Source organism: Engystomops pustulosus, chromosome 4, assembly GCF_040894005.1.
Source record: "Engystomops pustulosus chromosome 4, aEngPut4.maternal, whole genome shotgun sequence".
Taxonomy (NCBI): domain Eukaryota; kingdom Metazoa; phylum Chordata; class Amphibia; order Anura; family Leptodactylidae; genus Engystomops; species Engystomops pustulosus.
The window spans coordinates 44,558,091-44,575,015 of NC_092414.1; the positions used below are offsets into that span (position 1 = coordinate 44,558,091).

The window sequence follows — 16,925 nt, forward strand, 5'->3', positions numbered from 1 at the left end:
GGAAAATATGCAAATATGTTTTCCAAGGTGTTTAATGGAAAACAATGCCTCCTTTTGCTACCTTGAACTGCCCCCTTAACACCAAGTATGACCTACAAGAAGTCTAATAACATGATGTGGGTTTAAGCCAAACTATTGTATCTATTCAAGAAGAAACAGACTCCCAACTGTAGACAACACTGTTGGGTCACCTCAGTAAAGCGTAGGGGACTGGCTGTGAGAGAGACTATTGACTACGGTCAGAAGGTGACCTAGAGGAGACTTTGCCAATTAAGGCCACCTTATAGGCGTGTGGAGACTTAAAGCCATAGATGCTCCACTTGTGAATTCTGGGAAGTATGCAAATATGTTTTCCACTATTTAAATGGAAATCAATGCCTCCTTTTGCTACCTTGAAAGGCACATACATAAAGTCTAATAACATGATGTGGGATTAAGCCAAACCAGTATATCTATTCCAGATGGAACGGACTCCCAACTGTAGACAGCACTGCAATACAAAAAATGAGGAAAAGAAATGCTTATGCTCACCCACAAAAATGCATGTTGAAGGTTGCTCCGTGCTGGATAGAAGATGGATGGCGCTTGGTCTAGATCCAAGGTAAGTAGCAGAGGAAGAAAAAAGGTAAGAGATATCCACTCTGTCCGCACTGGTGTAAGGTTAAAAAATATTCAAAACAATTTATTCAGTTCATCAAAAAAGTTAAAAACAGCACAACATCACAGGGAAAAAATGCATGAGATGACGCGTTTCGGACAAAACAAGGTGTCAGTCCTTAATCATACCTAACATAACATGGATGTGAGGTTGTATATAAAGGAAAGGAGGAAACCGGAAAAGGGGAACTCCCAATGGAATGGAACAGCTGTGTGTAAGGAGGAGAAAGAGTTAAGGTACCTGAGGTGGAGAGTGAAGAATCATGTGATGTAGGCGCACGTGATCTGGAGGAAAGACCTCCCAGAAATATGCAAAACCGCAGTAAACGAAACCACGGACAACGTATTGTGTACAGGTACAGAAACTCAATATATAAGGATAATGTGATGATACACAAACGAGGGGACTAGGAGAGGAAGGAGAAAGGATATAGTGACAATGAGATGAAATATAAGACACGAGAGTAAAGTAAAATACTGATGGATGAGTAGAAATTAGTCAGTAAACACCTCAATAAATGTACATTAAATCATTTTTAAAGTTCATACCCTTCGGAAATCTAGTATCTAGGCGCATGATCCAATATGCCTCGCGTATGTGTAAGCGTTTTTCTCGATTACCACCTCTCTTGTCATGGGAAATGTGTTCAATAGCTATGATACTCATGTGACGTACTGAGCCTTTATGTAAATCTTGGAAGTGTTTGGAAATGCCAGAAACACTGCGGACGCTGTTACCGCTGTTAGTATTAGCACCACTGATGTGTTCTGCAATGCGTGTTTTCAACTTGCGGGTGGTGCAGCCCACATATTGGACTTTACATACTGTGCAGGTAATGAGATAAATAACAAAAGTAGATTCACAGTTGAGATAAATATTAATGGGGAAGGTGAGGTTATTGACACAGGAGGTGAATTTGGTGGTTTTACACATATATTGTCAGATGTTACATCTGGTGCCGCCACAGCAGACATTGCCCTTGCTAACAAGAGCCAATTAGAATTGATATTTGTTCTGTGAAATAAATTGGGAGAGAGGGTGCTACCTAAAGTAGGTGCCTTGGTGGACACACACTGTATGCCATTGTGTAAAATGGAGGCTAATGTAGTGTCACGATTCAGGATGGGTAAATACTTTCTGATGATGTGTGAAATCTCCACGAAATCTGTACTGTATTGAGTGGTGAATGTGAGTCTGTTGTTGTTAGCTTTGGATTCTTTATGTCGTTTATGAAACGGGTAATGCGACCTTTCTTGAGATGCAACTATATTACGGGCTCTATTACATAATCTGGTGTTATAGCCTCTTTTTTTGTAGCCGTTTGGTGATGTTACTACATTCGGCTAAGTAGGCGGCTTCACTTGATGTAGCTCTCTTAGCCCATATGAATTCACCTATGGGTAAATTTTTCGTGGTGTGGTTGGGGTGGCAACTATCTGCTCGTAAGGTGGTGTTGCCGGAGGTAGGTTTTCTGTAAAGTTTAGTATGAATTGTGCCTGAGATAATATCTCCCTGTAAAAGAATATCCAGAAAGGGTATGGTGGTAGAATTATGTTCGTGCGTGAAAGATAAATTGATCTGATTGTGGTTAAGGTATGACAGGAAATCGGCGACCGCCTCCTCATCCCCGCACCAGTCGATATACCTGCCATATGGAAGACAAGAAGGGGTTGTTGACAGAAAAAAGGTGCTCCTCTTCCCACATGGCCATGTAAATGTTGGCCAGAGGCGCATCCGACCTTCTGTAAGAAGTAATAGTTGTCGAACATAAAAAAATTATTGTTCAAAAGGAAAATGAGTACATCCAAAACAAAATTCTGCAAAACCACAGAGAAATTGCTGTATCTGGCCAGGTACACGTGCGCCTACATCACATGATTCTTCACTCTCCACCTCAGGTACCTTAACTCTTTCTCCTCCTTACACACAGCTGTTCCATTCCATTGGGAGTTCCCCTTTTCCGGTTTCCTCCTTTCCTTTATATACAACCTCACATCCATGTTATGGTAGGTATGATTAAGGACTGACACCTTGTTTTGTCCGAAACGCGTCATCTCATGCATTTTTTTCCTGTGATGTTGTGCTGTTTTTAACTTTTTTGATGAACTGAATAAATTGTTTTGAATATTTTTTAACCTTCCACCAGTGCGGACAGAGTGGATATCTCTTACCTTTTTTCTTCCTCTGTAGACAGCATGGTTTTGACCTGGTTGGGTCACCTGAGGAAAAGAGAGAGCGGAGCCCTGGCCGGTGGGGGTCGAGTTTGAATGAAGCAAATCTGGAACTGCCTCTTGCCTTTTTGTAGATGTTTAACATGCAATCCATTCATTATGGTTACACTGGCCACAGGAACACTTTCAAGCTGTGTGTAGGACTCTGTCTTAGCCCTAAGACTGTTCATTCCCAGCTTGGAGACGGCTCTTGGAATCATGGGATATGTTAGGCGATACTTGGGAACATATTTGAAACTTGACCATCTATCTAGTATAGGTTTATAAAATAAAATAGTGGCATATTGATTATCTAAAATAAGCTATTGCAGTCTGTTAAATAAAATACACGCTTCTCAAACAGAATCAACATGTGAAAACTGATTTCCCAAAGTAAAAACAGGAATATAGTATTCATGTATATAAAAACTATAAGATCATCAGTCTTTTTCTCAGCAGTGTTGCACCCAGAGAGCCTCCTTCGTTGGTTTGTGTGTGTGAGGATCATTATATACCCAATAAGATACTTTCTTACCACCATCAGCTAGTTCCTTTAGCATTAGTGGAGTAGGTAGGGGTGCAGGTCTGGGGTAGGGGGGGGGGGCACATATTCAATTGGAGCCCAGTCAAAGTAGGACAGAGAATGTCAGTGCCAGAGGCCGTTAGCTCCCTGCTTTTTACAGTGCAATTCAGCTATATGGGTATAATGTAGAACGCATTCAGTCAGTCTAAATTCTAATGTAAATGATTCCTCAATCTAGTTCAGGGGTGCACAAGCTTTATTGGTCCAGAGGCTGCTCAACTAAGGATCCTCCAAAGGTCCTGGAACGCAGATTGAAAGCTGGCAGATGGGACACATCTTCCATGTCCCAAGAAGCGGGATTCTAGTACCATATGTAGAAAGTGAATTCCGGACTTGTAGTGGCCTATAATAATCACACAGCCCAGGGAACGGGGCAGTCTTAATCCGCTGCTGGCTGCAGGGATAATTTTTCTATTTTAATTCCTGGAAGGGCATCATTTTCTGTTATGCTCTGTCATTTTCGGAGTGTATAACATAAAATACATATGGAAGGTGAAAGTAAAGTCTTAGTTCACCTTCTGTGTCCCATGACATGACAGAAGGAGCCTTGTATACATGTATCCCTATACAAAGCTCCTTCTGTCATGTTTTTGATAATTCTAACAGTGAAAATGATTTGTGCTGCAACTCTATTTCCGCTGTTATAAACAACGAACCTAGAGGGGTATGATGTATAATAGAACTGAGCCTTACACATATAAATATTATTATATGTCCCTATATGACATATACCCATATACCGTATATACTCGAGTATAAGCCGACCCAAGTATAAGCCGAGACCTAGGGGTCTCGGCTTATACTCGAGTATATATTCGGTATATGGGTATATGTCATATAGGGACATATAATATTTTGACACAAAAAACTGGAAAAACCCTATTGACTTGAGTATAAGCCAAGGGTGGGAAATGCATTGGTCACAGCCCCCCTCCCTCAGTATATAGCCTGCCAGCCCCCTCGAGTTTATAGCCCGTCAGCCCCCTCGAGTATATAGCCTGCCTGCCTTCCCCCTCGAATATATAGCCTGCCTGCCTCCCCCCACAAGTATGTAGCCTGCCAGCCCCTCCTGACATCATAGTGTGTGCCAATGCGGCTGTCGTCACAAAGACTGTGACGGACCAGGACCCGATTCCGGGGAGCATCAGAAGGAAAGTTCACTTTTTGTTTTTTTCCTTGACTCAAGTATAAGCCGAGGTAGGGGTTTTCTGCACATTTTTTGTGCTGACAAACTAGGCTTATACTTGAGAATATATGGTAAATCACCTACTCAATACAATTACAGGGTCAAATACAAACAGAAATATGCTTACCACACACATATTGCACACACAAAGGCTTTCATTTGTAATGAATTTTCATACATATTGGTTTAAGGGCCGTAACTTCTTTTTCTTGTGCAATACCATTACATTTACGGTATTTCTCCATCAATCTAACCTAGGGTTAGACCTAAGGGCCCCCAGGGCAGGGAGGAGCAGTGCCCCGGCTGCTCTAACAGTCCAGATCCCGCGGTCAATGAGGGAGGCTCCCTCCCTCTCCTCCCTGCACCCCACAATGCAATCGCAGGCTGCCGTCTTCTTATCTGGGCAGACAGGGACCTTTATGAAGGTCCCTGGGGTCTGCCTTCGGCACATGCCTGCGCAGTCCAGCCCCTGTCCGGACTGAGTAGCTTCCGTCGTCTTATCTGGTAAAACAGGGACATTATGAAGGTCCCCCGAGGTCTGCCTTTGGCACATCCCTGCTCGGTCCAGCCCCAGTATGCTGAGTATGCTGATGGCATAGGCTGACACTTCTGATGTACTGCATTACATGGTTATTGCAGAGCATTAGTATTAACTAGTGATCACTTGATCAAAAAAATCAGTACAAAAAAGCACAAAAGATTAAAATAAATTAAATTCATTGAAATGTCCCAAAAGCCCCTAACACATATTAAACAATAAATAATTTTGAAAAAGAGAAAAAAAGGAAAAAAAAAACACAACATATTAGGTACCACTGCATGAACCCCATACCAAAAAAAATTTGCGCTAAAATGTCCGATTTTGCCACTTGTTGCCCTTTTGTAACACATAAATGTAATAAAAACTGATCTAAAGATCGCATTGTTCCAAAAATGGTAGCCATAAAAACGTCAGTTTCTCCCGGAAAAAATGACACCTTAGCCAACTCTGTACTCCTAAGTATGAGAAAATTATTGGAGTAAGATCTATTGGGTAAAATCTATTAACACCTAATAAAACCTATATAAATTTGGTATCCCTGTGATCATACCGAATCAGAGAATATATTAAAAGGTGTTATTTGGAGTGTACAGTGAAAGACGCAAAGAGCCAACAAGAAAATGGTGCAAATATGGTTTCTTGTCAATTTTACCCCAATTTGAATTATTTCCGCTTTCCAGTACACAGCACGAAATATAAAATACGAAGTAGGAAGTACAATTTGTTACACAGAAAACAAGCCCTCACACAGAAAAAATTTTTATATAAAGAGTTAGTGAAATTTGAAAGTAGGGAACGATAAACAAAGTAAAATGGAAAACGCTAATCGGAGGCAATGGGTTAAAATTCCCCCTATACAAGTGATGGCTAACCTTCGAGCTGGAGTGCCCAAACTTCAACCAAAAGCCACTTATTTATTGCAAAGTGCCAGCACAGCAATTTAAGCAGTAATTTTTTTTTTCCTTTTTCTTTGACAATTTTCAATTGTTCAGCCTCCTAAGGACACCAACACAGTTGAAAGGAGGAGGGAAAATTCGTCTTTCTTTGTAGGAAGATTCTCCAGGAAGATTCTTTGAGTCCTGTCTGGTGAACTTCATTCTGGGGTGATGGCCTGGGGTGCCCACCCAGAGGGCTCAGAGTGCCGCCTCTGGCACCAGTGCCATAGGTTCGCCACCATTGCCCTATACCATATGATAAAAAGTTTTTACAAATTCTCTGGGTTTGTGGTACCTGAGGCCACATTCATACGTGGCATTTTGGTTACATTTGGAAACCCAATCCAGAGACTCCATGCATTTTAAGAATATATTATGCACTTTTTTCCGAGTAAGAGGATTCCCCAAATGTAGATGTAACTAACTGTCTGGGCACATGGCGAAGCACGGAAAGGAAGAACTTTAGCTTTTGAAGGGTTAAATAGCTCAGGTGCCATGACGTGTTTGTAGAGCCCCTGGGGCTACGTTCTACGGGGCATTTTGGTTGCGTTTTGAAGCACAATCCAAAGGCTCGACCGGAGATAGCACGTTGAGGTAAGATTGCATTCACTTTGTGTTTTCAACACGTTAACTAAACGCAATGTTACCAAAATATGTGATCACGAGTGAAGCTTCAGGTACCACAAACCTTTATCCCAGAGAATTTGTAAACTTTTTATAATGCGGTATAGGGGACATATTAACCCGTTGCCACTGATGGGATTTTTCTAGTTTACTTTGTAAGCTCCCTACTTTCAAAAATCAATAAGTTTTTTAATTTTCCATTTACAGAGCTCTATGGGGGCTAATTTTCTTTTATGCCATTTTCTTGTGGGCTCTGTTTTACGTCTTTCTCTGTACATTACAAATGGCATCTCTAATATATCCTATGGTTTATATAGGTTTTTTGGGTGTTTAATTTTTGGTAAAATCTTTTAATCCATATGGGTTGTCACTAAGGGGTTAATTGCAGCTGCTATATGCTGTACTTATTGGGGACGTGGAAATTGTTGAAGTATGCATTAAAACTTTGTTTCCTGTGTACCTTGTTAGATTATTCCAGCTTTTACAATGTCTGAAGGGCAATAAAATGTTTTCCTTTCAGACACACTGCAAATGTCTTTGGCTGTGGGTAATGAGCAGTTTTTTCTTTTAGTAATTTAGTATCTTTTTACTTTAAATTTCATGTACTTTGCTGGTCTATGAATTGCAATGTAATTTACAATATTTAACCAGTATTCAATTTTTGTTTTTCAGCAGAAAAAGTCATACCTGGAGCGAAGTGTGAAAGAAGCTGAAGATAATATTAGAGAATTGCTGTTGGCTAGAAAGTCAATGTGATTGCAGTAAATTATTAAATTTCTTAGTAAAAAATTTGTTTTGCATTTAATCTGGTATCAAATATGTCTTGTTGGAGTTTTACAGAAATAAATTGGATTAATACATTAAAATGGTTTTTATGTTTTAAGGGAAGTCCAACATAAAAATGTATAAACTTTCAAATGTGGGAGGATTATTGTTATTCTTGTGCACAGGACCCCGGAGTTTGAACATAGAAATGAATGATCATTGAGTAGTCAATAAAAGCTTCAAGGAGTTTGTAATGGGTGTGTGTGCCCAACAAAGTATTGGAGGAACAGACAAGACAAAATAGGGGGTCTATCTCCCGAATTGTCCTTTTAATTACATTACATAACCAGATAAGTATGAATTCCCATAGGAAATGTTCCTGGAAAGCAACTAGTATTCCTCCCTCCCAATGATGGCCAAAGAAGATGCAGACAGATAACGCCAAAAGCAGAACGTCCTAGTGACCTAGATACTTTCCACTGGAGGCAAGTGGGTCCAAAGGAAGGGAAAGATACACATGAAGGAACAAGGGGTACAGGTTTGTGATGAGCACAAAACACTTAAAGGAAACACTACCATCAGGATCAAGGCTTGTAAACCAAGTACACTGACTGCAGGTATTTGCCCCCTCTGGCAGGATTCGCTTTTGCTTAATATTTTTATTCTTAAAAACAAGGGCATAAGAAGCTTTAAATATTATGCAAATGAGTCTGAGTGGCTCCAGGGTGAATTAAAACCTATGTTTTTTTGCATAATTTTAAAATCCTTTTTTGTAAAAACCTGGGAATGAGAAGCTAAACGATAAATAGATCCAGCCAGAGAGGGGCACACTCCAGCATCAAAACCTATGGTTATTTGCATAATTTTTAAAGCCTTTTTTGTAAAAACCTGGGAATAAGTAGCTAAAAGATGAGCAGATCTCGCCAGAGTGCACACACTAGCATGTAAGTGTGCTTGGTTTACAATCCCTTGGTCTTAATCAGTTCTATTCAGGAATTATATTAAGGCCCCTTTCACACTTGCCTTGTGGGGATGTATATCTGACCGCAAGTCGTCCTAGATGGCAATAGCATGCTCTATCTTTCTCTGTTTATGTACAAAAGGAGGAAAAAATCGGGACTCGAGTATTGGGCACTGAACGGCCTAGGTTGGTGGAGTGTCTACACCAGCAGATGTATTTGACTGATTCAACCCACACCAAAAATATTAGGCAGTGGACAATTTTATTGAGTTTAAAACTACAAGTGCATATAAAAAGCAAGCTTAAAATATATAAATATATATGAGAATTGGTCCAGAAAAGTCACGCGTTTTGGGAAAGAAATCTCTTCTTCTGACTAAAAATGGACATCGGCCGATGGTACCTGTCATCTGGGGTTTTGTGGAGCTGCAGGAATGTGTTGGACCCTGAGGACCATATCTCTTGGACTATACACTGCATACCAGCAAGTGGTAACCAGGTGAGCAATATTGCTTACTCCTTACACCGCATCTGTGACGGTATCACACGAGGCGCCGTCCTCCCGTTGTTTTTGTTTTTTTCTCATTTCTCTGTTTATGGCCAGGTGCCGTGCTTCACTATGGAAAAACAGCACTCACCCCTTCTCCCCCTCTCCAGAGCGCTGTCGTATGCTCACCCTGCTACAACCAGGTGACTATACGTTAAGTGTGAAACCAGCCTAAGACTAAGGAGTAAAACTTGAAAGCTCAAGTTAAAGAGAGACCATCTGAATGTATGCATGTGAACTTGCTTCCATATCACTTTGCTAAAGAGACGGTGAATCTACATATGTTCAGATTTGAGCTGAACAACCTAACACATTCAGCTAACGAACATAGCTCCATAAGCACTACGTAATGATGGCATTGTCCAACTATTTCTCATATTAGTGCATGCGTATCCATGAGGTTTTCTTTTTAGCAAAGTGATATGGAAGCGAGTTCACTGTGAATCTACATATATTGAGATGGCCTTAACCTGGGAATGTATGCAAAGTTTTCTAGGATGGGATAAGGAACCTTTTAAGGCAGCTCCCGTGACATCAAGCATGACCTACAAGAGTCCTCATGACATGATGCAGGATTAATACCAAACCAGCATATTTGTTCCAGAAGGAACACACTCCCAAATGTAGACAGCACTGTTTCGACCCGGTTGGGTCTGGTTAGGCTGTGTGAGCACTGCTACGTGAATGCACCTAATTAAACATAAATGACATTTAAATTACAGCAATGACCTAGTGTAAATTTGGGAAGGGGTGTGGGGAGAAAGGGGAGGTGGTGGGGAGATCACTGTCCCGAAACTTTATTAAAATACAGACACACAAGGGGGGAAAATAGGAAGGGGAACCTGCAATATGCATAATTTATACAAAACCCACAATCCCCTGCAAAAGTCCAAAATGGGTACAAAATGGAGGTTTTTGGTGGGTGCCGGACAGAGCTACTGCTGGTACTCTCCCTGAGAAGGGTGATGACGAGGCAGCTCACAGCAGGTCCATCAAGTCCGGCATGACCTGACCTGCTTTCTTACAGTACAATTATAGACTCCTAGTTGGGTAGCATCATCACTGCCCCTTGCGCAAGCAGAGGATGGAGTTCCTCCTCCTCTACTTTGTTTGGAGAGTACAGGCTTCTTCCTTGTCTTCTTTGAGGAAGTGGAGAAATGGTACAGTGTATATTACTCCCTTCTGGGGAGAAAAGAGCTGGCTAGTTCTTCCTCACTGAGGAGGTGGGGAATTGGTACACTAAGGCTTTGGTACAGTCCATAAACACTCCCTCTGGGGAGGGACTGGGCTAGGCCAAAACCTCTTGTTCCTCGGTGTAGTCTCTATGAGCCTCCCATATGGTCTAGTCCCACAGGGTTCTGTGGACCATTTGGCAGCCGGCAGTGGAAAGTGTCTTTTTGGTGTCTCATGGTGTTCCTGGGCACAGAAGTACCAAAGTCCTGCTCCAGGGCATCCAACAAACGCTGAGAAGAAGGGCACACCCAAAACAGGTTTATGGGTGTTTCCACCCTCCTGGGGCACCTGGGACTGAAGCACGTCTTTCTCAGCCTCTGGGCATACCTGAAGGCCCTCGGTGGCAGTCCCCCCTTGATGGCCATCTCGATAGGTCCTTGTGTTTGTTGGAAAGTCGCTCCATTATAGTCAGTATACATTCATAGTATCATAGTATATAAGGCTGGAAAAAGACGCAAGTCCATCAAGTCCAACCTTTAAGAATTAAATAAATGTTTTATCCCCATAACCCGCGATATTTTTTCTCTCCAGAAAGGTATCCAGGCCTCTCTTGAACATGTACATAGAGTCCGCCATAACAACCTCCTGCGGCAGAGAGTTCCATAGTCTCACTGCTCTTACAGTAAAGAACCTTTGTCTATGTTGATGGTAAAATCGCCTCTCCTCTAGGCATAGAGGATGCGCCCTTGTCCTGGTCACAGGCCTAGGTATAAAAAGATCTTTGGAGAGATCCTTCTACTGTCCGTTCAGGTATTTGTACATTGTTATGAGGTCTCCCCTCAGTCGTCTTTTTTCTAAACTGAATAATCCCAAATTTTGTAATCTGTTAGTGTATTCTAATCCCTCCATTTCCCTAATAATCCTGGTTGCTCTCCTCTGCACATGTTCCAGCTCTACTATATCCTTTTTATACACTGGTGCCCAAAACTGTACACAATATTCCATGTGTGGTCTGACCAGGGATTTGTAGAAGGGCAAAACTATGTCTTTATCATGAGAATCTATTCCTCTTTTGATACATCCCATAATTTTATTTGCTTTAGCAGCAGCCGCCTGGCTCTGGTCACTAAAATTAAGTTTACCATCCACCAATACCCCCAAGTCGTTTTCAGCTCCAGTTTTACTAAGTAATTGACCGTTTAGAACATAATTATACTTTTTGCTTCCATGGCCAAAGTGTTTCCAAAGTGCATAACTTAACATTTATCTACATTAAACCTCATCAACCATTTCTCTGCCCACTCCTCAAGCTTCCACAAATCCCTCTGTAATGCTAAACTATCGACCTCGGTATTTATTACTTTACACAGCTTAGTATCATCTGCAAATATTGAAACTTGACTGTGTAAACCCACTACAAGGTCATTAATAAAAATATTAAAAAGAAGTGGCCCCAATACTGACCCCTGTGGCACTCCACTGGTAACATCAACCCAATCTGAGAATGTGCCATTAATGACCACCCTCTGTTTTCTATCACTAAGCCAATTACTCAGATACACAGATTTTCTCCTATTCTCAGCAGTCTCATTTTATATACCAACCTTTTATGTGGCACGGTGTCAAATGCCTTTGAAAAGTCCAGATATACAACATCCACAGCGTCCCCCAGATCCAGTCTTGAACTTACCTCCTCGTAGAAACCAATCAGATTAGTCTGACCGGACCGATCTCTCATAAACCCATGCGGACGCTGGGTTATAAGGTTGTGCACAGTGAGATACTCCAGGATAGCATCTCTAACAAACCCCTCAAATATTTTCTCCACCACAGCAATTAGACTCACGGGTCTGTAGTTTCCAGGATCGCTGTTTGATCCTTTTTTGTATATTGGTACCACATTTGCTATGCGCCAGTCCTGTGGAACATAACCAGTCCTCAGTGAATATTCAAATATTAAAAATAACGGTCTGTCTATCAGCGTACATAATACATGCAGAACCCGGGGGTGTATGCCATCTGGCCCCGGTGATTTATATATGTTAGTGGTTGTGAGGCGGCGCCGTACCTCTTCCTGGGTTAAACTGTTGACATTCCAAAAAGAATTTACATTATTCCTCATTGTGTCTTCCACCAGGGGATTTTCCTGGGTAAAGACAGTTGAGAAGGCGACATTCAGTAGAATGACCCCCATGTTATTTCTAAGGGGACCCACACACTCTGTTTTTAGTTTCTTATCATTTATATACTTGAAAAATAATTTGGCATTATTTTTGCTCTCCCTGGCAATATTTCTCTCGGTCTCTATTTTTGCGGCCTTTATCTGCTTTTTACAAGATTTATTTTTCTTTCTATAATCCTGTAATGCCTCATCGCTACCTTCACGTTTTAGCACCTTAAACGCCTTCTCTTTCTCACTTATTGCTTTCCTTACAAGACTAGTTAGCCACATAGGCTTTTTCTTGTTCCTTTTATGCTTTTTTTTTCCATAAGGTATGTGTTTCTCACAGGACTTTTTCAGAATATATGAGAAAAAGTCCCAAAGAAGAGAAGTTCTATGGTGGGATTCCTCCCCTTTCTGCTTGTGCAAGGAGCAGCAGCAACACTGCAGGGAGTATATATCTACTACATGGGTATAGCGAGAGCAGCTCAAGCTATGCCCCGTTGTGAGCCGTTGTGAGCTGGCTCATCATTCCTGAAGCACAACATCTTCCTCGGGGAGAATTATGCAAATCATGCAAACCAGGAACTGGACTTTTGGCAGGTTTCTATTTTCCCTTCTTGTGTGTCTGTATTTCAATAAAGCTTTGGGCCAGTGATATCCCTATACTCTCCCCTTTTACCTTCATGCCCTTTCCCAAATTGACACTAGGTCGTCACTGTAATTAAAATGTCATGTGTCTTTAGTTAGGTGCATTGACCGAGCAGTGTGTTTTAGAGTAGCATTTTCATGGCATAGTTAAGGTATTTAGTTTCCTGTGTGATGTCAGGGCTAAGTGTAAATATGATAGGTGCTAGGAGTGTATCTTAAATTACTGTGTGCTGTCGCGTGGCTTGTGCATGGGGAAGCGCTGTCCTCCATACCTTAGCAAACCCGAAATTTCTCACCATATGGGAAACAGGAGAAGGACCAGAGCCTCTAGCGTGAGTCACTCCGGCGATCGCGGCTCCATGGCCTCATATTTTGACTCGGCACATGATTCTCCGGCCTGCTTGGAAGCCGCGCACATGTCAGCACCGCCCTCACCTACAGGTACCTCCATGTCGGCTTACAGCATAGACTGGGACCTGCGTGCTCATCTATAATCTCTGCCCACCAAGGCAGACCTGGAGGGCCTGGTGAACCGTCTCGAGGCCTCATACATTTGGGACACTCAGAACACCAGATAATACAGGCCCATTCCTTAGCCATAAGGGACATCTTCTTAGCCTAAGAAGATTTAGAAAACCATCATTGACGGAATAACATTCGCATAAGAGGCTTACCCGAATCAATTGAGGCCAAAGAACTGGACTCGGTAGCTCAACTGTTGTTTGCTGATTTGCTGGATGACCCATCGCTACCTCCGGTGGAATTGGATAGAATTCACCGCACATTAGGCCCGAAGCCTGCAGACAATCAACTTCCCAGAGATGTAGTATACAGAGTGCATTTCTTCAAGATGAAAGAGCAATTAATGAGGGCTGCCAGAACCAAAGAACATGTGCTATATTTGGATAAAGAAATCACCTTTTTACCTGATCTGGCACGCCGTACTCTACAGCTTAGAAGAGCCTTGATCTAATCTCCCGCAAAATTCAATATCGTGGGGGATATCCTTTTAATCGCAAAGCACCAAGGCAAGACAGCGATATCTCGTGATCTAGGGGACCTACCTAAGTTTCTAAGCACATTGGAACTTCCGATGATCGCTATCTCGGACTGCCCGGTATTACCACAACCTTTGGAGTTACCTCAACGAGAGAAGTGGTCACCCTCACAGAAACCACCTAAGAAGAGGCCTTCTAATGGGAACTCTCCTGGTACCACCTGATTAGATCACAGCGGTGATTGTCATTGCTCAGTTGGTATATGACCACTTTCTGGGTTCGCTAGCACAAGTCTCTTAACTCCAAAAATGGTACAAAATTGTATACGACCCAACTAATTCTAAGAGAGTTTCAGAATTATTACTCTGCACTATATAATATTCACCCCAAATTTGAGAGCTCCGCAGTGAGTGATAAGTTGGCGGAAATTAAGACATATATCACGGCTCATGGCTTGCCTTCTTCACCTGAGGAAGATATCAAGCAGCTAGAGTCAGATTTCACTCCTCAGGAGCTGGATTTTGTTATAAAAGAGCGTAAAAATGGCAAAAGCCCAGGCCCGGACTGATTTACTTCCAGATTCTTTAAGACATTCTCAAGAGTCCCTATCCCCTACCATGCTGAGAGTTTTCAATGACATCGCAAAAGGAGGATCATTTCCACCTCAGGCCCTACAAGCCCATATCTCCGTCGTGCCTAAACCCGGGAAAGACCCAACTGTATGTGGCAACTTTTGGCCAATTTCCTTGATCAACATTGATTTAAAATGATGTTCTAAAATAATAGCCACTAGGCTGAAATTCTTATTACCCAAGATAATACATCTTGACCAGGTCCGGTTTGTAGCTGGCAGAGAGGCTAGGGATAACACCCTAAAAACCATAACCCTGACCAGGTTTGCCAAGTCTAGGGGAGTCCCACTGTGCCTTCTATTCATCGATGCTGAGAAAGCATTTGATAGGGTCAGTTGGGACTTCCTTAGAGTCACTCTGGAAGAAATTGGTATAGACGTATCATGGCACTTTGCAGTCATGAGCCTGACACAGCTCTTTTGATAAGGGGACGACATGTGGAGGCAGCCATGGAGACGACTTCCATGATTAAGAGCGACAGTATGGGGCATTCATATTGCGCTGCTATAATTGCAACTTCAGGTCTCCAGCATGGCGGCGACAAATGGACCGAGTTCCACTATGTATCTGGTGAAACACCTGAAAATTCTGCCTGACACAGCTCGTTTGATAAGGGGACGATGTATGGAGGCAGTGAAGTAGTAGATTAAAAGTGCTGTAGTTAAAACTATGTTAGTTGGATCTTGGGATGGAGCTGGCGCTCTGCTGCCAGGCGAGCTTTCGCCAATCCAAGCCCCTATCTCTCGGCTACTCCCCAAACAGCACTTCTAAGAACCTTTTGTATAAGATCAAGTGTAGTAGTGTTCTTATAAGTTTGGGTTATGCGGGTGAGGGGAATGTAAACAGATGCGCAAGAAGCGCTGAAATAATATTGGTAAATGATAAAAGTTTGCCAGTATATTTTGTGGATTACACAGCAGGGTGGCGACAAAGTTAACAAGTTTGATGTGAAAACAACCCAAAATTCTGCCTGACACAGCTTGTTTGATAAGGGGACCATGTATGGAGGCAGCTATATGGACGACTATTGGAGGCAGCTATGGCGATGACGTGTGGAGGTAGCAATGGAGACGACGTGTGGAGGCAGCTAAAGAGATGACGTGTGGAGCCTGCTATGGAGACAATTTAATTTGGATAGTGCCTGTATGTGACAGTCCAAAAAAGTTTTCAAACCAGAGGAGCAGGTAGGTGGTCCTCCAGAAAAATTAAATAGATTGAGTGCCTGTATGTGGCACTCCCAAAAATTGTTTAAAACAGAGGACCGGGTAGAAAAATTAAATACAGAGAGTACTATAGCTATAGCCAGTTGGCCCTGGCAAAAAATAGCCAGTTTCCTCTGCTTTAGTGTACAAACAGGAGGAGAAGGAGGACAATGAGTAGGAGGAGTGCATACATTATTCAGGTTGAGCTTCTTTCAGCTGGTGGAGAATGGAAATTCTGAGAAATCCAGGCTTTATTCATCTTGATAAGCATCAGCCTGTCAGCGCTGTCAGTCGACAGGCGTGTACGCTTATCGGTGATGATGCCACGAGCTGCACTGAAAACCCGCTCGGACAACACGCTAGTGGCAGGGCAGGCAAGAACCTCCAAGGCATACAGCGCCAGTTCGTGCCACATGTCCAGTTTTGAAACCCAGTAGTTGTAGGGAGCTGTGTGATCATTTAGGACAGTGGTTCTCAACCTTTCTAATGCTGTGACCCCGCAATACAGTTCCTCATGTTGCGGTGACCCCAAACCATGTACAAGAATATTGTATTTGTGCCAAAAAATGCAATAAAATCGTGGCCCCGATGGCTTTAGGCGACCCCTGTGCTTTTGTCGTTCGACCCCCGTCGGGGTCACGACCCACAGGTTGAGAACCACTGATTTAGGACGATGGTATGGTCAGCTACGTACTCCCTCACCATCTTTCTGTAAAGATCAGCCCTACTCTGTCGAGACTGGGGACAGGTGACAGTGTCTTGCTGGGGTGACATAAAAATGGCAAAGGCCTTGTAAAGCATACCCCTGCCAGTGCTGGACAAGCTGCCTGCTCTCCTACTCTCCCTCGCTACTTGTCCCGCAGAAGTACTCCCTCTGCAGCTAGCGCTGTCAGAAGGGAAATACTGTTTCAGCTTGTGCTCCAGGGCCTGCTGGTATTCATGCATTCTCACACTCCTTTCCTCTCCAGGGATGAGAGTGGAAAGATTTTGCTTGAACCGTGGGTCCAGGAGAGTGAATACCCAGTAATCGGTGCTGGAATAAATTCTTTGAGCGCGAGGGTCACGGGATAGGCAGCCTAGCATGAAATCTGCCATATG

The 16,925-nt window shown here is 42.6% G+C and overlaps 1 protein-coding gene across 2 annotated transcripts in view; it reads left to right on the forward strand.

The window, feature by feature from the left end:
• The window catches only part of PFDN1 (prefoldin subunit 1), a 146,346-nt gene extending 138,743 nt beyond the window's left edge, over positions 1–7,603 (forward strand). Inside the window, exons 4-5 of one of the 2 annotated variants that reach the window (XM_072145812.1) lie at positions 462–601; positions 7,410–7,603. In XM_072145812.1, the coding sequence (XP_072001913.1) occupies positions 462–601; positions 7,410–7,440 (171 nt within the window). In that variant the 3' untranslated portion in view covers positions 7,441–7,603. The remainder of the gene's footprint in view (positions 1–461; positions 602–7,409) is intronic. The other variant, XM_072145813.1, reaches the window with a different exon arrangement.
• The last annotated feature ends 9,322 nt before the right edge of the window (positions 7,604–16,925 follow it).